We start from the raw sequence: 25914 nt of genomic DNA on the forward strand, positions 1-25914 counted from the left end.
CCTCGCTTCTCCACTTTAGCCTCGACCTCTTGTTCCCTCCATGGCTGACTGCCTCCCTCCCCTCCTTATAACACACACCTCACCGTAATGCAAAATCACTCTGATCACTGCATAAACATCTTGGATCCTGCACAAAACCCAACTCTGACCTACCTAGCAACAGTGTGTGCAACACCTGAAGCTCAGCTCTCTGTCATACCCAGCTAGAATAAAAATCCTTCAAGCTCTGCTGTGCATCCCATCCATTAGTGGTGCCTAGGGAGCTGTGCAGAGACCTACCTCATGATTAGATAAAAGCTTTTCCTTCTAAATCACTGTCCAGAAGAAACCAAGGGTCTGGAAGAATGAACTCCATGCACATTAGAGGCCCGGCACATCCCCTATGCTGGTTATTTATGTGTCTTTGTTTTATGCTGAAGAATGGAAGGTTTTGTAGTAGGAATAAGTTGCTTCATTTATTTACCATGATAATGATGCCAAGACCCTTTTCTCAGTAAAGACACAGAAAAAGGAAAAGTGCTCCAGTTTTACCCAAGAACATTTTTTAAACAATGTTGCGAAAATCTTAGAGCCCTATGTGTACCAAAACAAATCTGGGATGGTGATGAGACGGAAGGTTGGAGATTTTGGGCCACCTCTCTTCCCCCACTCCCCCAGAGTCTGCAGGCCACCTCATGTCCAACAGATCCCAGAACTGCTCTAGTCAGCGGAGAAACAGCCCAAAATGCAAACATTATACCCTGTCCCTTGCAAACATTATACCCTGTCCCTGATCCCTCTTTTGCCTGCCTGGAGAGTCTTCAAAGGGCAGGTGAGGAATCCATGAAAGCCGCGGACCTCCCAGAGCACGTGGCACAAGGACATGCAGAGAGATGGGCTGCACCATGTGCATGCCCCAGGGCTGTGGCTCACCACCAGCTCCAAAGAAAGACCATCTCCCAAAGAAGACTTGAAAAATAATGGCCATGACAACAAGAGAGCTGCAAATGTGGCTCCAGGTGCAGTTTTGCTCAATGTTTAAAGTCGGGAACATCTCAGGATGAAAACTGCAGTTCAGGCTGGGAACAGACCCTACCTGAAAGACCTCAGAGCATCCAGTTGCTAATACAACTGTGGCCATGTTATCTTCACAGCTGAGCACCCAGAAACTTGGGTGGATCTCTCTCCTCAGAAGCAGGGACAAGATGCTATTTCACAAGAAGAAAGCTGAGCAAAGAGCTCCTGGCCCAAAGTCACAAAGGAGGAGTGGAGGCAGGGGTTTCATTTCTCGGTCCCTCAAAGACTCAGACTCAGTTGGGCTGACCTTCATCTCATGCCATAGCGTGAGGTTTAAAAATACACTTCTCCTCTTAAAAATGTGTCACAGCTCTTAGAAGCAGGAAAATCAGGTTGTGGGTGGGAGTAACTGCACAGTGTATATATATATACTTTTGAGCAAGTCTTTTAAATTCCACTTTACAAAAAGAAGATTTTTTAGCACTTCAGGAGTTGAACACACAGTTATTATCAGAGGCTGGAAGCAGAACTGTTTTAAGAGGTAAGGGTCACTTTCTACTAATTTTTAAAGGAAATATAAATTTTTTTTGCAGTTCTGTTTTTTAAAAAAATAATTATTTTATAATCAGTCACAGCTTTTCATGGGTAATGTCATGCCCAATTTAGAAGATATGAACACCGAATGATTTGGCATGGGGATATACTCAAACAAAGGAAAAACAACTCCTTACAATTTATGATATGCTTTGATAGCTGTGATTTAAAAATGCCAGTGTTTCATTCCAGCAAATGTTACAATAACAAGCATGAGACTAACGACCTGATGCCTTGTCAGAGATGTTCACAGGTCAGATAAAACCACCATGTTATACCTGCAGGATTCAGCGTTTCAAAGACAGCCCTGTTTGAGCTTCTCCTGGGCTTTGATCCCCACAAGCTGTACGTCAGCACTATCCTCCCAAAAGCTGGCCTCACGCAGAGGGTTTTTCTGCTGACACACTTTCAAACCTCTGAAATACATTCGGGCTGTCCTACCTCCCATCTGCGGCCATCTGAACCACCCGAACGGTTTCCTGCATTATGAGGAAGCAGCGAGAGAAGAAAATGTTCAGCCCACATCAGGCTTTGCCAAACAGCTGGTGAGGAATAACCTTAGAAAAACTGGTATTTAAGCAACTGTGGAGATTTGTCGATTTAAGAGGAGCAGGGTGAGATCATTCATTGCCTTCTGTTGTCTTTTGGCTGAGAGCAACCAATGGACAGCTGGATGGCCCCTGATCCCGCGTTTAAACACAGTTGCAGAAATATTTGCATTTCATCATCATGTTGCATTCTTCTCTTCTTCTCACAGGCCTTCTCTCGGCTCACTCCAGGGTTTCCAAGCCTGTATCACATCCCTGCACACCTGCTGTGGTCTGTTCACATTTAACACTGAGCAGAGCATGTGAGCAGTAACGAATACTTTCCTCAGCATATTTAGGATCTCCTTTGTTCAATAAAGTTTGCAATTCTTTCAGAGTTCCCCATTACTTAAAATTCTAAACTACATAATCTGGGGAAAAACATTGGATTGTCCATAGGTAGGGTGCTCTGAGGATGTGATTGCAGGAGCTCAGAGCTGTGGTAGTGAACTGTACTAACACACTGCAGCACAGACTTACGCTGGCAATGCTGCTCATGGATCAGGACACGCATGCAGGATTTCAGCAGCACCTGTGCATCTCAGTCACTTCATTTGCTACGGAAGATGCTTAATTTCCCGGAGACTCCTGCAGCACTTGGAGTCCTTCAGGCTGCCAGCCCATGTTACCATTGAAGAGGCTGCAGAAAGACCGTGCAGGAAGCTCTGTGTGATATGAAGGGAATTGCTGCAGTTACTTAAAATAACCTGACAGAGAAATGAGGTTTTGCTGGGACTCTTCCACCTGTCTTTGCACAGGCATGGTTGAAATTCCTCCTTGGGTGCTGCAGAGTGGCAGCAGCACTTGTTCCAGCCCTTGGGGTGAATTGCAACCATATCCTGGGCTTAGGCAAATTGAGTTTCACCCTTTACAGCTGACACTTCTCCCTCCAAAAGAGAGAGACACATGTACAGGGTGCATTTGCATGTAAATATTACACTGTGATATGTTAGGTACCAGAACATATGGTCTTTCCAAGGCCCACATGCTTGCAAGAACAACCTTTGATATTCATAGAATCATAGAATCATTTAGGTTGGAAAAGACCTTTAAGATCATTGAGTCCAACTGTTAACCTACCACTGCCAGGTCCACCACTGAATCATGTCCCTAAGCACCACATCTACACATCTTTTAAATACCTCCAGGGATGGTGACTCAACCACTTCCCTGGGCAGCCTGTTCCGATGTTTGACAACCCTTTGGGTGAAGACATTTTTCCTAATAGATGATCTAAACCTCCCCTGGCATAACTTGAGGCCATTTCCTCTCATCCTATCACTTGTTACTTGGGAGAAGAGATTGACACCCACCTCGCTACAACCTCCTTTCAGGTAGATGTAGAGTGATAAGGTCTCCCCTGAGCCTCCTTTTCTCCAGGCTAAACAACACCAGTTCCCTCAGCTGCTCCTCATAAGACTTGTTCTCTAGACCCTTCACCAGCTTTGTTCCCCTTCTCTGGAGATGCTCCAGCACCTCAATGTCTTTCTCATAGTGAGGGGCCCAAAACTGAACACAGTATTCGAGGTGCGGCCTCACCAGTGTCGAGTACAGGGGGACAATCACTTCCCTAGTCCTGCTGGCCACCCTATTTCTGATACAAGCCAGGATGCTATTGACCTTCTTGGCCACCTGGGCACACTGATGGCTCATATTCAGCCTGCTGTCAACCAACACCCCCAGGTCCTTTTCCGCCAGGCAGCTTTCCAGCCACTCTTCCCCAAGCCTGTAGTGTTGCATGGGGTTGTTGTGACCCAAGTGCAGGACCAGAGCTGAGCTCCTCTCCCTTCTGCTTTTGCAGAAAACATAATTCAAGGCCAAATGCATCTTTGTTTTATAAAGCATTTTATGGATCAGTTTGCCAATCCAGTTGGATTTTCTGATCTGCTTTGTCTATGAAGCGACTTAACAGAGGTTGCCTTACAATATCTGATTGGGAGAAGACTATAGACCAATGAGATTAAATGGAGGTATCAGAAGAAGTTAAGGCACTAAGTTTATCGAGCAACTTTTATTGCAACACATGGTACACCCTTCCCTACTGGGACCCATGTCTGCACCCTCTCCCTGGACCCACTGCACAGTCAAGTCTGTCAAGAGATAAACACCCAGAGACACAGCGATGCTCATCTTCCTTCTGCAAGATGCTAAAGCAGCTGATGCCTTGACAAAAGCAGGCTGCTTAGGCCTGACTTTCCACCCAACTTTCACCAAAAGGGGCTTCCCACTCCTCCTCCTCTGTATTACTAAGAACATTTGCATGAAGATTTAGCAGATCATTTTGTTATGATCCATCTACTCCTCATGGCTTATTTCCTGTTCAATACTTCAGCATAACTTGCAAATGATTGCAAAATGAAGGACAGGGAGTCAGGCAGAAGCTGTGCAACCCTCAAAATCGGACAGTAATCCTATTTTCCTACAAATGTCCCTCAGAACGAGGCACACGAGGAGAGGAACACAGAAAATGGAGAGATGAGGCACAAGGGAGGCTCTGAGGTCTCCAAGGAGCAGGGGCTGACATGCTGCTGCCCAATGAGGTTGGGGCACAATCACTATTTCTGCTCAAGCACTACAGCTGTGTCCGCCGCCACGTTTTCAGCTGTCTGACAACTGGTGACAAACACACATCCCCCCTCCTGGCAGTAGATTAAATTTTCCCTGCTGTGATACATGGGCTTTTTAACTATGCATGGCTGACTCCTGCTATGACCAGCTTGCTTTGATCAATAGGTGGTAAACGCGCTTCATCCCTGTCCCTGACCATAGCCTCTGAGTCCCTGTCACGTGTCGAGGGCACTGACCTTCACTCTCTGCCCACACAGTCCCAACAGGGTTCATCTGTTGCTGGTTTCTGCTCAATTTCAGGCTCCTTTCTTTGACACACTGCTCCACACCTCCTTCTCTCTCCTGTGCTAATTGCTTTGGATCAGCTGACCCGCAGCAGGGTGAGGGTCAGTGTTAACTTGAGTGAGCACTCTTAGCCTGGCTACCCTTGGTTTTCAGACCAGATATCACTTTTCAGGCAGGTTATGGCTCACGACGAAGTCCTGGCAGCACCCAGCTGTCACGGGACAGGGACTCAGACACATCATCATCTCCTGCATCCTCTTCCCTCTCCAACTGGAGTCAGCTGCAACATGGACAGGCCCAAGCCAGACCTATGGGGACACCAAGCTTGGGTTCAAGCCCAGACACCAAGGTTCTGCTTTATCTCTGTCTCAGAATGGAGCATAGCAAAAAGCAACTCTTGGGACACTGCAGTGACCCATTAAAATTAATGGGGTTAAATCATCCTGGTGTAAGCCACTAACTTCAAAAGAATTACACAAGGGATGAACCTGGAGCCATTATTTTTCTTCTTTGTGCCTTTCAGAAGGATGATCTACTTTCCAGACTGCTATGCTCAGCCAGACTTTCTACAGTAAACTCTCTTGTTGGTCTCTTACTCCATGCTTTCATCTACTGTCCAAGCAGTTCCAAGAACTGCTCACCTGCTCTGGTTTTCCCCATGCAAAACAGCCCTCGTATAGTTCCAACTGGCCTAATCAATTTCCTCTTTGAGGGGCAAATAAAAAAAAATAGGAAATAAAAAAAAGGAAAACCAACCCCAAAAGCAAACTTTCATTAAAGAAACCAGGAGGGTTACATACCTACATGGCATATTTCTTCTCTACCCTAGGTTGCAGCAGCAGGTAAAGGAGCAGGTACAAGTGCAACACTTGTACCCCCCTCCGCTTAAAACTACAGTGCACAAAACCTGACCATGAGTGATGAATGTCACATATAGTTTCCTGTAATTGGAAGCACTTGCTTGAGCTAAGGAAGTGCAGGAGACCGACAAGACAGGCAGAGAAACCTCACATGTAAAAGATACAAGCTCCCAGCTACTCTGTGATCTGGAAGCCAGTCCTGCTCCTGAGGTGGCTCATTCAATAGCAGCGTCAGTGGAGATGGCCTTCAACTCTTTCAGCAAGAGCTCAGTAACCTTAAAAAGCATAAATCAAAACTGTTAAAATTGGCAGATGATTTGATAGGAAGAAATTGCCTTTTGGGGACTGCTTTTTGTCTGCCAAATTCACCCAGACACAGATCCACATATGGATTTCTAACCTATCCAGGTTTCAGTGGTGATTACAGCAGCGATTGCAGTATGAACCATGCTAGACATATTATTTTGGGAGAGCTGATGCATTAGAGGTAGACAATGAAAAGCTCAAGAGTGTATTTGGTCCGTGAGTTAACCCACCTCCATAGTTCCCAGGTATTCAGCTCTGGGGGTTTTGGCACAGGAAAAGTAGACTTGAAATTCAGCTCCTGAACTGGTTTCAAACTTTGCTGAAAGTCCGGAGGTGTTCGGATCTGGGATTTTGACTAGTAGCTCCCAAAAGAGGCTGCTAATTTCTCAGGGTGAGGCAGCAGAGGATGGGAGGAACTAGTGTTATTTCACTTTGCTCTAAATGCAATGCAACCATCTGTGCAGCCGCTAAACCATGCGGCCTTGAAGGAACTACAAAGAAGTCTGAGTGTAGTCTCAGTCACTGAGAAACAGCCACTGCTGAGCTGACACAGCCTGCTGGTACTCCTCAAACCCCTGGAAGAAATGCTGCCTGACAGCTGCTTTCTATCTCCCATGCTTTGGCCCCATCGTGTCCCCACTAGCGTCTTTTACAGCCACAGTTAGACATATACCAATGATGTATCAAGATGAGTAACGGACTAAAAACAAAAATACAGAGTGATCAGGAGCTCTGCAAAACTGCTTGTAAATCTACTAAAAGTGGCATGTTTCCATAATAAACAATCTGTTATCGCATTGCTCTGTTCCTACTTAGCAGTCTGCTGAGAGAAGGGAAGAAAGAGGCCGGTTTGCAGGGTGCTGCATTTCATAGGAGACAAGCAGACAGTGTGCAATGGTCCACACTCCCTCTGCCGGCTGCACCCGCGGCACCCAGCACCCTCCAGCTGCTCTCGGAGGTGATGCTTCTCACTCCGATGAAGGCCAGGCATGATTAATTCCTACTTGCACAGTGGCAATATCTGTGCAGGCACTGTCTGTGAAGTGAGACCCGCTCTGCCAGGATTTACACAGATAGGGAATAAAAGTGACAGCACCTATGTGAAAGATGCTGGGCTGTGGCTGGCACAGGGCTGTGGAAAGCACTCTCCAGCTGGGACTGAGAAGACCTTGCTGTCGACTCTGTGAGACGTGATCCATCACCGTGCACAAAGCATGCACAAGGTACGTTGGGTTCAGTGGGTGGGAGGCACTCTGGGAACCAAAAGGTTTGCAATTCCATTACAGGCAACATTTTCATTTCCCTTGTCCTTTCAACCTCTTTTGCCAGTATTCCTGGACAAGCAGAGCTCTGTAACTGCAAAAACCATCTGCCTTCCAAAAGGTCTGCTGGTGAAATGTATTCGGCTCAATATGCTTGATCATGCCATGGCAAAACTGGCAATACTTGAAAATACAAATGTATACAGATACATGCAGCTGGCAGGACCAGGGATGGAGCATACACATATGTCCATGTATTTCATGTTCATAATATATGTATTTCCAAAGCACAGACTTGATGATGTTACCCTGTCACCAGCAGGACTTTGGAAAGTCTGAATCAGAGAGCACAGACTGTGTTACCCATCAGCCACAGGTATCGTCTACCGGGATTTGGCCTGAGAGCTAAAATACAGACTAAGCTGTGCACGGTGAGACGAAGCAGCTCCTGTAAAGCAAATCTGCAGTAGAGAGAGAATACGAATTCAGGACTTCTTAACCCTTTCCTCCCACTCATCCCATGAGTCCTGCTGCAGCCCTGTCTGATGAGGCTCCCACCATGCTGGCTACGCAGAGCGCCTGCCCACCCAACAGTGATGGCAGGCAAACCTCCATCAAACAGCCTGCTTCCTGCTAATTACATCTTGAAAGCTAATGAGCTTTAAAAGCCTAATTCCAGACTTATTTTTCCTATGTCACTTTTGATTTGTGAGCAGAACAGCTCACATCATAGTTTCTAAGGTATCAGGCAATTTAATTTCTTGCTTCTCTGCTGATCTCTGAGCAGACATAACCCTTTTGATGTCCTGCCCCATGTTTTAAAAGGATGTGACAATCATGACAGTTTAGAAATGTGCATACAATTACAAATGCTAATATAATTAACAGTGAAAGACTCATACTTGGATCACAAACCCAGCTCTCTTCCAACTCAAGCTCTCCTCGTAGGCTTCCAAGTAAATGGGTCAGATGGCAGTACAAAACTCCAGATAAAGAAAACTAATGCTTATATGGAAAAAAAGACCAACAAAATTCTTCAAAAAGCCCTGACTAGGCACTGTCAGAGAGATTAAAAATGGGAGCCGCTCCCTAGCTATTGGATGGGTCAAATTTCATGTAGGGTAACTCGAGGCGGAGTTACCCTGGGGATGCAAAGGATTTGGATCAGCAGTGAACTACAAGTGGGTTTTACCCCTGTGCTGAGTGCAGCTTCAGGACTAATGCCTGTACCCCCTGCAAGGCGTGCACACACACACAGAGCAAATGATGAAAAATGCATGATCAAGTTTATTGCAAAACTCCCACCGAGGATCAAAGCTGCCGCCCCCAGCAACACTCACTGGCCCCAGCCGGCTTCACATGCTGCCTTTTTGGATTTTCTAACATGGGAAAACACATCAAAAGCCTTGAAAGGGAAAAAGGACATCTCCAGGGAACAGCACCTTAAGCGGGCAGGCAGTATGGAGAAGCAAGGGGGGTTTGTCGTCGTTCTGCAAATACCACAGGCACAAAACCAGCCAGTTTCCCAGAAAAGAAAGAAAACTCCACGTGGCCAAATCCAGAAACAATTAGCCCAGGCACATCCTGTTTGAAGCTGGCACTGCAACAAGGGAAGCCCCTGCCACAGCCAGGAATGCTCAGCACTTCTGAGAACAAACCAGTTAGTACAAATTTAATGGATTCAAGTGACTGGACTGAGACTGGTGCCTCTTCTCAGAAGCTTTGAGGAAATTTCTCTTCCCAGGCCCGGGGGACCACAGGCAGATGGCTCAAATCAGAGCCTGGTCAGCCCACAGCACCGCAGGCTGGCTCAGCATCTCCACTGCAGGGGGCTGTTCCCAGCTTCTCCCCCCTTCCCAGGTCACTGACCCACCTGCATAGGGTAAAGATACACCTTGCCCAGGTCCTGCAACCCCAGCTCCTCTCCTGTGAGGAGGCACCCTGTGGCCAAGGCAGACACTGCCCAAGGGGGCTTGGCTGGGAACTGTTCTGGGCACTGCTGACTGGTGGGAGGCCGTGAGAAGGGCAGAGACCCCAAGTCTCCCTACAGCAGCCAGACATGGCTCTAAAACCTCAAGAGCAGTTGTTCAGGTTTTTCAGTTCATAATTGCAAATGTATTTTTCTCTTAAGACCATTTTACCAATAGTTCATAACTCTGTGGCTTGCAAATTGCCCAGCTCTGGGTCGGATGGTTGCTTGCAATTGTAAAACATCAGAAGTCGCTTGATTAAATCAGGTTAAGGAGGTCCCAGGCCTCTCTCCCCTTCCTCCAGAAGCAGTCATTCCTTCCTTTACTTGACTGCTTAAATCTTTATTCTGCACCACTCCTGCCCTTGCACTCAGTCTTCCATTTCACCCACAAATGAAGAGCAATTTTCCTTCAGAGCAGCATTTGGAGAGCTCTGATGGGAAATTTGTCCTTGTTCCATCCTTCTTCAAAGGCTTTGTGGTTCCAACCTGCTCTCCACTCTGGGTTAAAAGGAGCAACGTGGACATCTGTTCGTCTTACTGCAAGGCAGGAGCAGGGCCTGGCAGGGAGTAACTCAGCCTGGCTCAGAGCTGATCAGCTGCTGGCTGCCAGATTCCTGTAAGGACTGTACGTGGTCTGCAGATATCACTGTGCTGGGGAGGGAGGGAGGGAGGGATGGGAAGCATACAGCACAAGCAGGAGCAGTCCCTTCCACCTAGGGAAGAGCTGTACATGGGAAGCTGTGGAAGAAAAGACCTTCTCTGAGCTTTGCTAAGGAGCATCAGTATGATTAAGCAGCAGCCCAAAGGAGCCTCAGCAGATGTGGGGTGGGGTTTAATCCTTCCTGGGTCAAGCAAGCAAGCCCAAACCTGGATTAATATACAGTGTGTCAGGCTGCACATACAATGTACTGGCAATACTATTTGGAAGACAGCAAACACCCGGATTAGGTGCTGACAACTCCCTTAACAGGATCACGCATGAAATCTGGCTGTAAGAGCTGTCACTCTGACTTTCACAGCCAAAAACACGAGCAAGCCAGTGACACCTTCCACACTGAAACCATGCCGAGTGCCCCGGCACAGCCAAAACCGAGGATGAGAAAGGCTTCCCTTTCCAAGTTGACTCTCTAGATTAGTGGAGCGGGAGCAAGGAGAGCCTGGTGATCAGTACTGCTTCCCAGGCCTGGGGAGATGATTCAGTCCAGTACCAAGTATTAAAGACACAATTAGATAATCTTCAATCTCTTCCATATGCTTAGAAATGCCTGATCCAGGTGTGGTTCTGGAGTCGTTAGTATTAATGTCCAAGACTGCAAGTCTACTTCTTTCCCATTCCCTCGTCACGTCTTAGATGCAACATTATTAAATACAAAAAAATGACTATCATAAGACCAACGGAAAAAGATAGGGCTGTAACACCTAATAAGAAGCCAGGTGGAAAAGCTATTTCATATCTGTTCATAGCAACATGTCACAGCTTTCCCACTGTTGTCTGGAGAATTCCTGCTCTGGGAGACACGAGAGCCAAGGGAAAGTCAACTTTGCCAGACGAGCATGGCAAGGGGGTGAGGCAGGGCACATCCCCAGAGAGAGCAGAACGCACATGCCACTGTGTCCAACATCCACACAAACCAAAGGCATTTTTTTTCCCGCTCAGCTTGTGCTTTTGGCGGCACAGTAAATGCATGTAAAGCATCATTTCTCCACGACGTGGCAGTAGCTGCCTGCAGAGCCCATAAGACAGGGCCTTCCCATGACCTTGTCATCAAGCGGAGCTACTTACACAGGCTGCAACAAGCCATGCAACAAATACGGCTTTGCAAGAGGGTAGAAGAGTTCTGCAAAAAACACGAAGTGCAAACCTTAAAAATTTTAAGTTTGCGTGTCTTGTTGGTGAGGTTTTTTGGCCACGCGGATCTGCAGGTTGCCTATGAAGCGCGAGCGTTGCCATTCATTTTTAAATAGAAAGTTAGATATAGGGATGGTGAGCTATGGCTGTGGTAGGACTGTACACATCTACACGTATATACACACACACACAAAACCAAAATATTATTCCCTGCATCTAGTAGTTTTTGATACATAATGGACTTTCGGATAAGTTTTCTGTGAAAACCAGCCAGAAACCTTTGCTCTCTGGAGCAATGTTGAACATGGAGCATTTTGTGGACAAGGGGTGGACATGCCTGTTAACGTCCCTGGCTGCCCTCCAGCACGATGAAGAGTGCTGAGAAGTCCCTCTCCTGGCTTTCTGGGAAGGGAAGAACACTGGACAGGTGAAGCCCTGCCCACCCTGCTGGGAGCCCAGTTTGCTGTGCCAGCCATTGCTAGTGAAGAACAGGGTGTCAGAGTGAAATGGCCTCTCCCAGGGGAAGCTCTCCATAAAACAGATACCACAGATGGGAGGGAGACACTAGACACCAACTCAATTTCACTGCAGTCTCAATGTGGTCTGCAAGGAGGACAGGACACACTGAAAGAGCTTGTGCAAGGCTGGGAAAATAAGCTGTTCCTTCCCTACTGGTGAGTCCTCCTGCTGGCATAAAGGGTCCAATTCATCCCGTCACATGGTCTCCAAGAATACAGCCTTCACACTCCTGATCTTCATGCTGTTCTTCTCACGAGTCCTCCCTGCAGCAGCACTCATGAGATCAGCCCTCTCCTAACACTGCTCCTGGAGGACACCAAGGTCCACCCACACCTCAGGCTCATAAGCAGTGCTCTTGGGTGGCCCTACACTGGATCTGCTGGGAGACCAAATGAGCTGTGTCACCACTTACAAGAATAACTGTTGGAATGAAGGGACAATTAAAAAAAAGCAATAGAAGAGACAAGGTGTTCATCAAGGGGGGATCCAATGGCAGCAGCTGAGTCACATTAGATATCACAGCATTTGCCTTCAAGTGATATTAGTTCAGTAAATGTTACAGACCTTGGATTCCAGAGCCATCTTCAGTCAGCAAGGTTCATAGAAGAGGACCTAGGGACAATCCACTGCTCCTCAGGCTTGGGGAGCAGTGACGTGCAGGCAGTGTCTCTACCACCTTGCCCAGGTAGCCCAGGCGCTGCCACTCTCACACTGAGGTTGCTGCTACACACTCCAACTGTGGCACCATGCTCTCCTTTTAGAGCTAAGGAGCCTTTTGGGGAGTCCATCCCTAGACTAGCAACACGGGACCATGCAATGCAGGGACTGCTCTGCCTTCAGTGGGAGCAGCACAATTCACTTTCTAGCTCCTGTGTAACCTGCCCCTCAGGCAGGGGGTTACTCTCCCACCTGCTTCCACTTAACACCAGAGACATGAATAATGACTGAAGTGTGTTGAGACAAAATTTGGATAGGGTCAGCCCTGCGTGTTAGCCTCTGGTTTTTGGAGGAGAGCAGGGTCCTGTCCAAGAAGCCAAAACCTGGCTAGTGCACATCAGACGTAGCCCAGGCAGGAGGTGAAGCTACTCACCATAGCACACACAGCCCGACAAGCTCCCCAACAGGCACGGTTCAGTTTTCCCAACACAAGACCTGCAGCAGCGGGAGCTGCTCCACGGGCAGCTGTGCTTCTGGGCAGCCTGGTGCTAACTTGCCTCTCCCTGTCATGTGGCTTGGATGGCATTTCCCTCAGCGCTGCCAAGCCGTGAGCCCTTGTATTTCCCAGGTGCATGGGTATCGGCAGGCAAAGCTGTCAGGGCCACATGCTGGAGTCAGCGAGGCTCCTGTGCTGTGGGCGAGCTGCAGGGCAAGGGGCTCGAGAAAGCGGGACAGGCTCCTCTCTGGCTGCCCCCATCAGGGCTGTTTTCTTGTGATAAGAATTGGCCCTCACGCTTGGCTCCACTGCAGGAAGTTTGTTCTTGTCACCCCATTTCCCCCTCCCTCCCCTCTCCCTGCAGGTTGGCAAGGTTGCAGCCCTGGGACATGCAGAGGAAGGAGGCACGCAGGAGCAGGCCGCCCCTGCCATCCTCTTCCCCCCCAGCTCCTGACGCCTGCAGCGGGACCCACCAGCAAAGCACTTACAGGGAGGAAAGCCTAAGAGCAGCTCTGGTGGTTTGGTTTGCCTTGTGAGCACAAGCCTGCAGCAGGCTATCTGCAAACAAACCAACCATACCCACTGTAAATCCTTTATTTGTCCCCCTTTCCCACCCTTCTGCCAGAGGGTTTGTCCCCTGCACTGTGCCGGGCTGCACAAACAGCTGATTCAACATCCAGTGTGAGAGTGGAAGAGGTGGGAGCCCCAGAGCCACCCGTGCTTGACACAGAAGGACTCTGCTGGCAAAACCAGCTTCTTTCCACTTTGAGAGCTCCTCTCCAAGCACATCTCCCAGAAAAGTGGATCCGCTGCATCCCCTGATACTCCTTCATGTCCTCTCTGTGCTGCAGAGCAGCAAATTAATGTTTCCATTCCTTCTCATGTGGGCAGCCAGTGGAGAAATCCGAGCTAGGAGAAAGAAGCAGCAGGCAGAAACAAGTGGCTGGGGATGAACATCTTCAAATGATAATAAAAGAATACATTGCTTTAAGCAGCCCAAGAGTAACTGGAAATGGCTTAAGGGAACACACCGCATGGTTGCATTCAGACCCTCTGCCCTCACTCCTGCCTTTACGCAGAACTGAGGAGAACCCAAGTGGCTGAAACAGCAGCATGTCACTCCAGGCTTCAGGTTTCAGCATCCCATGCTGAGCCTGTCTGACAGAGGGGCAGAGAAAGGGAAGCTGGTGGGTTATTCCAGCAAAAAGCCCTCTCTATGCCACTTCTCTTCCACCTACTCCCCTGCTCTCAGATGTGCTCGAGACATAAGTACGGTGCCTACGTGGCAGCGCTGATAATTGGCATGGATAGATATTGCAGGCGAAAGGAAGCTGCCAACAAACTGTGTGACCATAATGGCACCTTCCACACTTTTGGCAGTTTCCCTGTCAGAACCTCCAAGCTCTGATGGAGCCAAATAGCCAGGTGGGCTCCCAGTAAAGCCTGTTATTTTCAGGAAAGTTGGATGAATTTAGCCTATTCTCTCAACGTTACAGACAGGCAAGTCCCAGATATTTAAAATACTGAATTAGTTCAAGGTGTCCCCCAGTTCTGTGTGCTGTCACACACCCTGGGATCTATTCAGGCCTTACAGCATTTCCCATTAGCAACACACTTTTAAACATCTTCATATAGTAGTTGATCAAGTGGCTGCAACACTTCAAAAGTGGCTGCAACACTCCAAGACTCTGGAATTCGCTCTCCATTTTCAAAACTACTGACTTTCCAAACCTGGGAACAATCAATCCGATAAATGGATCCCCCTAAAACCTGTTTTCAAGTATCAGCTCCAGTGGCAAAACCTGCTGCTGCAATCCCACGTCCTGAGTCCACCTCAGATTCAGATAACATTCATCTCAGTCTCTCTGCTCACAGTCACCATTATTTTTTCCCTTCCAGAAAAAGCAGGGTCAACCACAGGTTTTGGGAAGCAGCTGCACATGGAAGTGGAATTAGCATTGTAGCTTTTAATGGGAATAGCCTGCTGAGGAGTCAGTGGGCTGAGCAAGGAGAGAGAGAAGGTTTCTGAGCTGCCAAGTCAGCACTTTGCAACACCTCTGTTTCTGTGAGTTCTGCACGGGCAGGTTCAAACCCTTCCTGCAGGTCAAAGCAGCACCAGCAACAACAGAAGTGCAGCAGCGGAAAGCAGGATGAGCGCCGCAGCGTGGTGCAAAGCTGAGTAATAAACTGTTCCACCTCTTACCTCCAAAAAAACCTAAGAACTGATCCCCAGCGTAACTCAGCTGACATCAACAGTGTTACCACACATGGTGTCTGCCTTGTAATGTTATACAACCCCTAAGAGGTTGCTTGCTGTGCTGAACATCACGCAGCCACCCTTGCAGCAAGAACCAAGAGTTTGTTGCAGGATCTTCCCTGAGTGCTGGACTTTGCTGGTGCCCTGTGGGGAGGTGGTTCACAGCCTCTCCCTCACTGCAGCCTGAGGAAAGTCCTCACAGCATGTCACAGGGAGAACTTCAGGTGCATGCTGGGTTTGGCAGGCCATTTGCATGCCACAATTATTTTCCTATTATTTTCCCAATTCAACTGGCCAGGGTGAAGTGAAACTGTTGGCATCATGCAAGCTGTAGCCCATCACAACCAGAGTGTTAGTGCTACCCATTGCTTACATTTATCCTTCCTGTGTCTCTGTTTAACCCAAGAGATGTTAATAGCTTCAAGGTCAAAGAGAGAAGAGTACAGCAGAAGAGATTTCTTCCATAAATGACCTTGCATCTAACGTATTCATGTTTTAGAGGTCATAGGAAAAAGCTCTATATGGAGCAAAATGGTTCTGTCAAACCCAACAGATGCCCTCTTTCCTTTCCCTCCTTCTTTCAGGTGTCAAAACACTTCAATGCTGTTCAGTGTCCCCATGCTCCTGAGGAGCAGGGTCTAAAACATCAACACTTTCACACCCAAGTAGATTGCAGTATGCGCTGTCACTTTTTCTTCCTGCATGTGGCATCCAGCATCAGGTACCTAGCAAAAGGAATTATCTAAATGTAGTCACGGTAGTTACCTGAGGTTTTGCTCCTATCTCAGCATAGCCAGCAGTAACCCACATTTTAATCCTCAGCCTAAAGCAATGGGGAAGGAAGAGAAAACCATCCATTTTTATAGACAGAAGCACTCTAGCTCCAGCTGCAAATGCACATTTTCTCCATTTCTTTCTTTTTTAGCTATTTTTCCACTGGTGCAATATTTGAGCCAACACAGAGAGGATATCTGAATTTTAGTCTCGGTAAAAAGCAAACTAAGAAGTAAAAAGCAATCAGAATAGATTTTGCAGTGTCAAATTCAGCTCTCCAGAGACAAAGGACAACCTTGCATTCCTAGTGCTTCTGGCCCTCCCCCCATTCCTCCCAGTCCCACGTCCATCTGCCTCCTCCATCCCTCTCCCGTGCCTCTGTGAAGCCTTCACTATTTCAGCATGTCCCTCAGAAGAGAGCAATTACTGATGGTATATGTTACACCAGCCCTAATGGCCAACCCAAATGAGGGCCTGTATGTCTGCTGCAAAAACACAAACCTCCTTGTTTCTGACCCAAAACTTGCAATCTGAATAGCCAGACAGGTCAGGGGCGATGGAGCAGAAAGCCCAAGCTGAAGAAAGCCAGTGTTAGCAGCAAGCTCAACTACAAGCCCATTATTTTTCTGGGCCCAGTGTGGTTAGCGGTGGAAGTGAAGTGACGGTGCTAGAAGGAGAGCTTGGAGCAGAAGGCCAACTGGCCAAGTGAAAGAAAACCCACAGCTGAACTGCAGGACATTCTCTGAAGGTCCCAAGGTCTTGACTTGACTGCTTTTACAGCAAGGGCTGTAAAGTTAGGGCTGGCTAAAGCCTGGCTGGATTTTCTCTGCAGTTTCTTTCCTCAATGCAGTTGGGACAGAAGAGAGCAAAGGTGTGAAGCAACAGGACCATGGCACTCTCCCAGCAGCATGCACACTCCCTGCACGCTGCTGGGGCTACGTCACGAGAGGAAGAAGTGGCCTGGGCCAGGTACCACTTTCTCACTGCCGTCCCTCAAACACAATGCCTGTTTCTGCCCCTTCTCTCACCAGCTGGAGTCTGGCTGGCTCAGTCTGGCTAGCTCATGTTTGATCTCCAGGATCAAAGAGAAGCTGTAGGCTCGGAGGGGCAGGGAGTATCCTCTGCCATCTATCTGAAGAAGCAACACTGCCTTGGCTCTTAGATGGAGTCTGTAGTTGTTTCCTCACTTACAGCAATGCAGGTGACTTTTGCCCCACTATGATTCCTTGAAGGTTTCTCCTGAGCGCCACTGGCAACAGAGCAGAGCTTGCCACAGCAGCAGCACAGAGGAAATACAGCAAATACGTGCAAAATCCAGTCCTAGAGTTTCAGAAAGGGGAGATTTGCTGCAAGAATCCTGGACTGAAGCCAAGAAATTGCAACTCTTTGCTTCTTATTTCCACCCTGCAACCTCAGATCAAGTGGCATTTAAAAACCAACAGAACAGGGCTGAAGTCACCAACACGGGAAAGCTCAACCAAGAAACTCATCTCCAAATGCCGGCAATGGCTGCCCCAGCTCTAATGATCCCCTTGGAGGCTCTTCTGCATCTCAGCTAAGCACAGTAATACTGCGTTACATTTATTCAGACCATATGTAATATGCACAAGAGCCCATAAAAGCTTAAACAGCACAATAAACATTTGGAAAAGCACAGTGACCAGATTTACGGGGTTTGGACACCTGCCAGCATGACCCACCAGAATCAGATCCTTAAGTTTTTGTGTAAGCCCAAGACACACACAGAACACAAACACGAATGTGCTGTTATCCTTGGAAAAAAGATAAATGCCAAAGCCCATCCCCAGCAGTGGAATATGACGGCCTTCCACTGTGTCTGATTGGACTTATTTTAAATCAAGGCTATAAAGAAGGTCTTGGCAAGGAGAAATAAATGTAGCATGACAAAACTTCACCCCAGAGCACACAGTAAAACTGAGAAGGAGGGAAAGACAAAAAGATTTAGAAACTTAATTTCCATTAAAGGGGAGATGAGCCCTGCTGCAGAGAGCCGTGCTTTGCCAAATTCCAAGATACGTTTGTGCTAGTTTTCCTCCACAGGGATGATGTGTTATCTCCTGTGCCACCTACCAGGCTGGAGGAGGGGGGTCATGGCTCAACAGAAGAGAAGAGGTGTGAAATGATGATGGATCCCAGGGGGTGCAAAACATTTTGTCCCGAGAATCTGCAAAGACCTTGAGCTTTCATTTGTACAAAGTACTTTGGGAAAGTGGGACAGCAAGGCACCGGTGGGATGTAAAAGTTCTTCTATTTCCCAAGGTGAAGAGTGGAAAAAGTTCCAGTTTCCTGGTTTCTTGGACATTTTGTGGCACATTTTTTTTCCTCCTTTACATTTAATAACATTTATGGCTAAACACAGTATTTTGCATACCTAAAGCCCCTTCCAGTTCACAAAGGTACCGTGCAAGCAGGATTTAGTACAGCCATGAGTATCCAGTGCTCAAGACAGAAGCCAGGAGTCCTGGCTCTGCATTTTGTGCTTTAAAGCACATCCAGGGCAGAACCCCATCTCCAGACTTAAAGCAAAAGAAAAGAGATAAAAGAACAGCACAAGATACTGCTTTTGAGAAACCTGCCTCATTTATTATGATAAAGGAGAGTATTACGGATTAGCTGGCAATACATGGAAGGAGTTGCCCACCTCCCACACATAATTTCCCAGAAAACATCTTTACAAGTTTAAGACGAGCTGCTACATAAAGTTATACAAAAGAAAGACTAAAGCCTGATGACAGATTTACTTACATGAGGCTCAGGACGTGAAGATGCCCTTGCTGTTAAAGAACCGGCTCAGAACTGCTCCGCTTTGCTTATTAAACAGCAGAAAAAGGCTGTTTGTGTTTATCTGCTGCTCTGGGAGGTGGGTTGTACACTGAGAACAAAAGCTACATGCAAGGGCGCATTCTCTCACCCACTGGCACGGGCACGTTCAGGGACAGCTCTGCATAGGACAAGGTCTATCTTCAGCACCAGTGGCCACAGAGGAGGACAGAGCAGGGGGCCTTCGGTCAGATTGCTGCACGGTATGAATTGCTGGAAAGACCACACATTTGGTGACCGCAAAATCTAGTGAGGAGGCACAGAGCAGTAAAGGGTCCTGCGGGAGGAAAAGATGCACTGAAACAAGGGCCAGGATGGCGTGGGTAACAGAGCACACACCAATGGAAACTCTTAGTAGCTCCTGAGGGGGAGGTCAGGCAGTTAAAGGTCTATCCAAGGCAGATGTGCTCATGTTAGCTCCCAAGTCAACAGGCACAAGAGTTAGGGATGGGAAACAAGATGGGACAGGCAGGGGAGAACAAAGCCAGTGGGAAGGACAATGCACTTTTGACACATCCCTCTTCCACCAGCCTGGGGAGGTAAGTCGGACCTGGAAAGCTCTGCTCAAGCTCCAAACTACACAGCTGCCTGACTGCTCAAACAGCCCCAGCCAAATCTCCCTGCACAAACAGCCCCGTGGGGCTGGGGGCATCTCCAACACAAGCTACTATCAGGAAACGCTGCAATAAGGGACACAGAGGACAAACAGTGGAGGAGGCAGCTGAAGCGGAGAGCAGAGGACATCAAGAGACACCCAGGGCTGACTCTGGACAAGGACTTGCAGACAGAATAATCCGGCCAAGTGTCACAGGGAGCCGAGCCTGCAGCCCCGAACAGACTGATATGCCAGCAGCTGCAATAGAGTGTAGGCTCCTGAGCAATTTATTCTTCTACAGCAGACTGTGCTCCCAGTACTTACAGAGATTTGGTTGAGGAAGAAGAAGGAGACCCAGGGAACCATCAGCCCTCCTCCCTTCCTCCACGCTCACACTGATCCTTTCCACAACTGACATGGGGCAGAGTCTGTGCATGAAAGCGGTTGCTTCATCCACATCACCGCTACAGCCCATCCTGCTCTCTGTGCTGTCCTGGCGTATGAAAAAGCATGGACTAGTCTTTGTGTCTCTTCTGCACAGGTATCTGCTGTTCATCTCAGGAGAGGGACTTTAGGTGAGGTAATTCACCACAGTTTGGGGTAGGAAGACAACAAGGTGAGGTTGATCTTGAGCTAAAGATCCCCCTTCACATGCTTACAAGCAAGGGGTGAGTCTTTGTTTGTTTGGAGGACTGGAGGGCCAGTGGCTGAAGCAGAGAATTTAAGGGCATCCTGAATCCTAGTCCTACTGTAACCTAGGGCAAACTAGTTTGAAGTTTCTTTGCTGCATTTTCCTCAAATATAGCATTTTCCAAAAATTGATATGGAAGTTGACCCACTCCTGCGATACAGGGAGTTTTATCTCAGCAAATCAAACTGCTGATGCGCTAGTGATGTTTACAGAGGCAAATAATGGAAAGTATGCTGAGAGTCACAACAGAAGCTAGAGTTCAGACCTCGTGGCTCCTGTTTCAGCCTTGGTGACCTTTCAAGACTACTTTTGTACTTTTGCTTCCCTAGTTCTAAAATAAAACCTGTACTTCACAGTCAAGTTGAGAGAGTGGGTTCATGTTTGGCTTGTACCTCAAGGTTTATGGTGAGGTAGCTCTATAGAAGGGCAGTGCAGTACTATTGCCATTACTACTGCTGTATGATTCACACGACACTTTCTTTTCAGTAATATTCTTAGGAACAATCCCTGGGAAGATTCTGGTTTCACTAAAAAAGAAAAAAGATAGATTATAGGCAGCTAGGGACAAAAATAATCCCATTCCCATGTGGTTTGTGTTATTTAAAGGGACATAATACCTATTTTTGAAAAGATCAGTTTCAGAAGACAAACAACAGACATCTGACAGCACCAAGAAATTTGGAAAAATAGACATAATACCATTTTCCAAAAGCTTTAGGTATGCCTGAGATGACCCAGAGTATGGGAGCAGGGGGTGGAAGCATGCCCTGTGCAACACAGCCCAGCCACCTCTCTGGCAGAACATGAGCAGGGAGTAGTTTTTCTAATCAATTTTTAGAGGAGGATCTTGGTTTCAAGCCAGGTTGAAGGGTGAACTCAGTAGCAGAGGACCAGGCGTGCAGGGAGAGTATTTTGTCCCATGTTCCCACATTTCTGTTCACTGTCCTGGCTACGGTCAGGTGGGAAAAAACACGATGTTGTGTATTCAGCATGAATCGCAATTCCATACAACAGGCCAAGGTCTCCTCTGCTGAATTATCTGGTGGTTGGACAGAAGCCACTGAGCTAACAATATCTGTGTCTTGCAGGCACCAAGGAACTAGCAGACGGTGGGAATTTGCCCCAGACAGCACCCAATAAAGCAGGAAAGTCTTATTCCTCCTGCATTCCCACTGCATCCTCCATGGCTGTCTGCTGGGGAAAGCCATCTGCCGGGATCCAGAGGTGCGAGGATGGGCTGAGGTGAGTGCTGGAGCTGAAGGATGTGAGCAGACAGAGCAGGGACTGCAGGAGGAGCAGAGAGATGCCACTGGGAGTACTGGGATTTCACAACACTGGAAGCAGGGCAGGATCACTTTTGGTTCTGGCATGTCCTGACCCTCATGCAACTGCTATGAAGCATTAATCTTGTCCTGCACTACAATCTGGAGGTAGCTTAGACATGACTGCAATGTGGAAAATCCCAAGACACAGACTCTAGAATTAGTTTGGGTGCATTTAGATCTATGTGTTTTGCTCTGGGACCATCTCAAACTGCAACAAAAATGTTGGGTAAAGAACCAGCCAAAAGAAGGACCACATTCAGTTTGTGCTGGTGCTGCCCACACACTTACTGTCACTAAACACTGGTGGGAAATCAGTGAGAGATGTCTCAGACACAACATCTTCAGAGGGAGATGCTCAGCACATCATCCACTGCTGTCGCATTTATTCTGAAGACTTAAAACAAAAGGTTTGGGACAACTGCAGATAGGACACAGAAGAGTAAACTTGCTTTTGTTTGTCCATAATATTAATTGGTGCATTATGTAATTTCCTTGGCTTACTGATGCAGCAACTCTGGTTACAAGATGGGATGGGATTTCCTTGAGGTCATTCCCCCAAACTGTGTGAGTTGTTATTTTCCTGGCTCACCCACAAACAGAGTGGTTTGCTCTTCTGAAACACTAATGTCCGACTGTTGAAAGGTTTTGCCAATCAAAACATTGTGGCCTTACCCCGTTTTAATAATCTAAGGCATCAATCTCCCCCTTAGTATTTGTTTGATGTGTTCTGCACCCTGCTGAAATATCCCCTCCAGACCTCCCTGAGCTCAGGCTCTGATTGAAGAGAGATGCCATGCATCAGGCCTGCAGCTTTCTCTCTGAAACATTTAGCAGGCGATGGTGGTAAAATGTATTTATTTTCATGTATTGAGGAAAGACCATATATTCCAGCCTCTTTTTTTTCCATCACTCAGAGATGGGCCTGAGGCCAAAACGGTGCTGCTAAGCTTGTTTTCTATTTAAAACCTTCATTTTTATTAATAACCCTTTACAGCCTACACACCAGCACTGCGGGAGTTGCATTTCCGTGTTATGTCATCGTGAACCGTTATGTATTTAATTCCTGTACCCACAAACCCATATGGACATCATTAAACACGCACCGTACAGTATTAAAACTGTGTTCCATAAAGTGTGATTTAGAAAAAAAAAAGACCTATGAAGTGCAGAGTTTTTTTTTCCTAAGGTCATGGGAAAATGAAGAAGTAGGGGAGAGAGAAAAGGTTCAGCGGTGCTGCGGGTTAGCTCATAGCACTCCATGCCTGGAGACCGAAAACCCAGCCCGCCTTATCCACCATGGAAGATTAATTACCCAGTAACTTCAGGCCAGGGATGACGAATTTCTGTTTGGCAAACCACAGAGACAAGTTCTACAAAAATTACAGGTTACAAACCAGCACAAGACCTTGATGATTTTATTTCTGCCAAATTAGGTTTCCATCACTTCTCTTGAAAGAAGCTGCCTCTAGTGGAGCAAAAGAGCAGGTTTCCCCATATTGCTGAGGGTTAATTATTAGGGCCACTAACACAGGTGCGGGTAGACCCTTGCCCTGAGCATGATGCATGTGTGGCACAAGGGTTTACTCCCAGTTTCTGTTATAGCCCCAGATAAGCTTGTCCTGGCTATAGTCTATGCTAGCAGCAAATCCAGCCATCAGGCAACTTCTGCAAGGCAGTGAGGGCCCACTTAGCCTCAGGATCTCACCTGCGTCCAGGACACTCCTGTCACCCCTCTGTTATCTCTTATGTGGGACTGGGGATGAAAAGATACGGGAAAGAGAAAAAGTGATGGAAGAAATACATCAGAGAGCAAATAAATCCAACTTACACAGTACCAGTGGGACAAATAGAAATGAGTGTAGCAATGCTGGGGGAAGCAGGACAGAACATACTGAGAAGGAAGAAAACAATATCCAAGGGACATAAGGATAATGAAAAAACCCAGAGACAGTTAAAAACAACACCAAAAAAAAAAAGTCAATATAAGGCAGAAAAGCTGATGCAGTCAAGCATGGTAAGAAAGCAAAAAGAAAGCAAGAGATAAGAACAGAGCACAATCTTCATGTCCGGTACAAGATTTATGTATTTATGTAAAATAGGAGACAATAAATCAATTGCCTACAACACACACTGGACAGCTTACAATGACCTAGTCCTTTATACTAGAGACCTGCAAAACCTTGTTTGATGGCTGAATTCCCTCTGATCGTGGAGCAAGTGCTAGCTGAAGCCTACAAACCACAGTGAAAATGTAGTTGTTTTACAGCAAGTACAGCCACAGAAAGGTATTCTGCATAGCCTTGTGCTTATTGCTTTGCCTCAGAGCAGCTCCATTCCCTTATGGAGACTATTGGTGCTCCAATTTTACAGCTACACAACTAAAAGGTCGCCTCAAAGATACAGATGAAGACACATACCTAAATTGCTTTCAAGCCCTTTTTGGTTTTCTTTATGAAATATTAGTTAAAAAAAATGCATAAAAAGAGCATTCAGGGCACACACAATTTATCTGCTATATAAAATCTCTAAATGTTCATGCCAGTTGAGCCTCTCCACTGGTTTTGCTGTGGGACATCTGTGTTTAGGAGTCTCTGAGAACAGATTTACCTACCCTCATCCCTTGAAAGCTCGTGACTTAATTCAAGTTAAATTTGTTGTGTTGGCCCCAAAGCCTGTGTGCACATACTCCATACATGTCCATCTCCAGGCAAGAGAGAAGAGTTAACATGATTTTCAGAGGAGGTTACTGATGAATAAACCTCCTTTATATCCCAGCCCTCTTCAGAATTTTTCATTCCCATCAAACAAACATACACATGAATACACACACAAATAACTTTGGGTGCACGTGTGCTCCCACTGAATTCAATACAGTTATTCACTGTGTAGAAAACTACCCGCGTGCATAAATGTTTGGAAGAGCAGAGCCACTCTCGGCATGAGGCAGGCAGCAAGTTGAATGTTATCTAGCTGCATTGCTCTGGAGGTAAAACGTTTTTGACATGTGTCTCTGTAAAGCTGTGTCCTACTTCATTTAGAATCAGAAATTTGCTTTGATATTTTGAAAATAAAGCCTTATAAGAAATAGCAGACACAACTAGCAAAACTTCTTCAGCATACCTGTAAAGAACCATGAGAGCCCCAAGCTATTAAATGGTCTATTTTGGGTCAGTGCTCTCTTAAACTGATAGTCACTACTTCTACTTATACAGTTCCCTGGCATGTGAGCATATCTGAACTGAATGTATCTGAAATGGAGATAAGATTGGAGATTTTCTGAGCATATATTAGGATAGACAAAAAAACAGCAGAAAGCAACATTTACTTGTTAAAGCCAAAAATTCTCTGTTTGCTGATATTAATTCAATCTTCTCTCAAAAACACTATTTATCCTGCCAGAGACCAGGACTTATTGGACAGTAAACCAGGGCTCAGTAGTTTATATGCCTGTCAACAAAAAAATTAAATATAAACCACGTGTCATAAATCCGCACGGACAAAATTTTCTGATTTATGAGGATGCTGAATGATTGAGGCAAGAGTGTATTTTTAAAAAAGCCTTAAGAGAAAGTAGACAAAAAAGGAAGAAAAAAAGGTAGTAATTCTATAATGCACTGGAGACCAGTCCTCCATAAGAAGAGGGGGAATGCGACTCCTCTTACGATGCCTATTTCATCCCTTGCCTAATAATCCAAAAGCACCTAACTTTCAAAGTACTGCATTTTTTCATAGGCTGGAAGCACCACAAAGCATCCTTCATCAGCCTGGCCTTTTGGCAGTTCTCCTTCTCCAAATGCAAATGCTACATCTGGAAAAGGCAGGAATCCTCTCTCCTGCCTGAAAGCCTCCTTTTATCTCTGTCCTCTGCAGAACTCCTACTTCTTGCAACTACTCACTCCAACATACTACTTTATTGAAAGGATTCAAGGCTTTCTCCCCTGCTGAATGTCTGCCTCTTCTTAAAGTCCCAGCTCACCTTTGGAGCCTGCTCATTAGCTAGTGTGGGTCACCCTGCCATCCCTCAGCCAAGCATCCGTAAAACCACCCCCTCCCGAACACACAGATGAGCATGAAAACGGTAACAATGAAGATTAACAGAAGCTTATTTGTCAGGCCTGGCAACAAGAGCATCTCATTAGCTGGTATGGCCTGTGCAATTCAGCCGCCTTGGGTTCCTCCTCCCCCCAGGGGATGACACTGATGCATCATGAACATTAATAACATTGTTAGTGTGCGTTCAACAGAGCCCTGCTTTGTGCATTGAGACGACCCGGCAAACAATAAGATACTTTTCCACTGACCTCTTGCTGGAAGAGTTTAAAGCTGTTTGCAGGGATGTGAATGACTCTTGCAACTTTCTCTAGTTGCCCCTGGCCCTTAGCTTCACTATAAAGATATGTATGGGGGTGAAGGAATGAATCCAGACCCAGCAAGATGCCTCAGCACCCAGGTTACTGGCTACAGAGACTGCAGAGGTCAT

At 46.8% G+C, this 25914-nt stretch overlaps 1 protein-coding gene across 4 annotated transcripts in view; it reads right to left on the reverse strand.

The window, feature by feature from the left end:
- The window catches only part of SH3PXD2A (SH3 and PX domains 2A), a 258575-nt gene that overhangs the window by 103470 nt on the left and 129191 nt on the right, over window positions 1-25914 (reverse strand). The window contains exon 1 of one of the 4 annotated variants that reach the window (XM_074831208.1): window positions 18749-18800. The exons of the other annotated variants lie outside the window; for them this stretch is intronic. Coding sequence (XP_074687309.1) covers window positions 18749-18750 — 2 coding nt within the window. The 5' untranslated portion in view covers window positions 18751-18800. Of the gene's footprint in view, window positions 1-18748; window positions 18801-25914 lie in introns of those variants that run through there. 4 annotated transcript variants of the gene reach the window in all.

Source organism: Strix aluco, chromosome 7 (assembly GCF_031877795.1).
Source record: "Strix aluco isolate bStrAlu1 chromosome 7, bStrAlu1.hap1, whole genome shotgun sequence".
Lineage (NCBI taxonomy): Eukaryota > Metazoa > Chordata > Aves > Strigiformes > Strigidae > Strix > Strix aluco.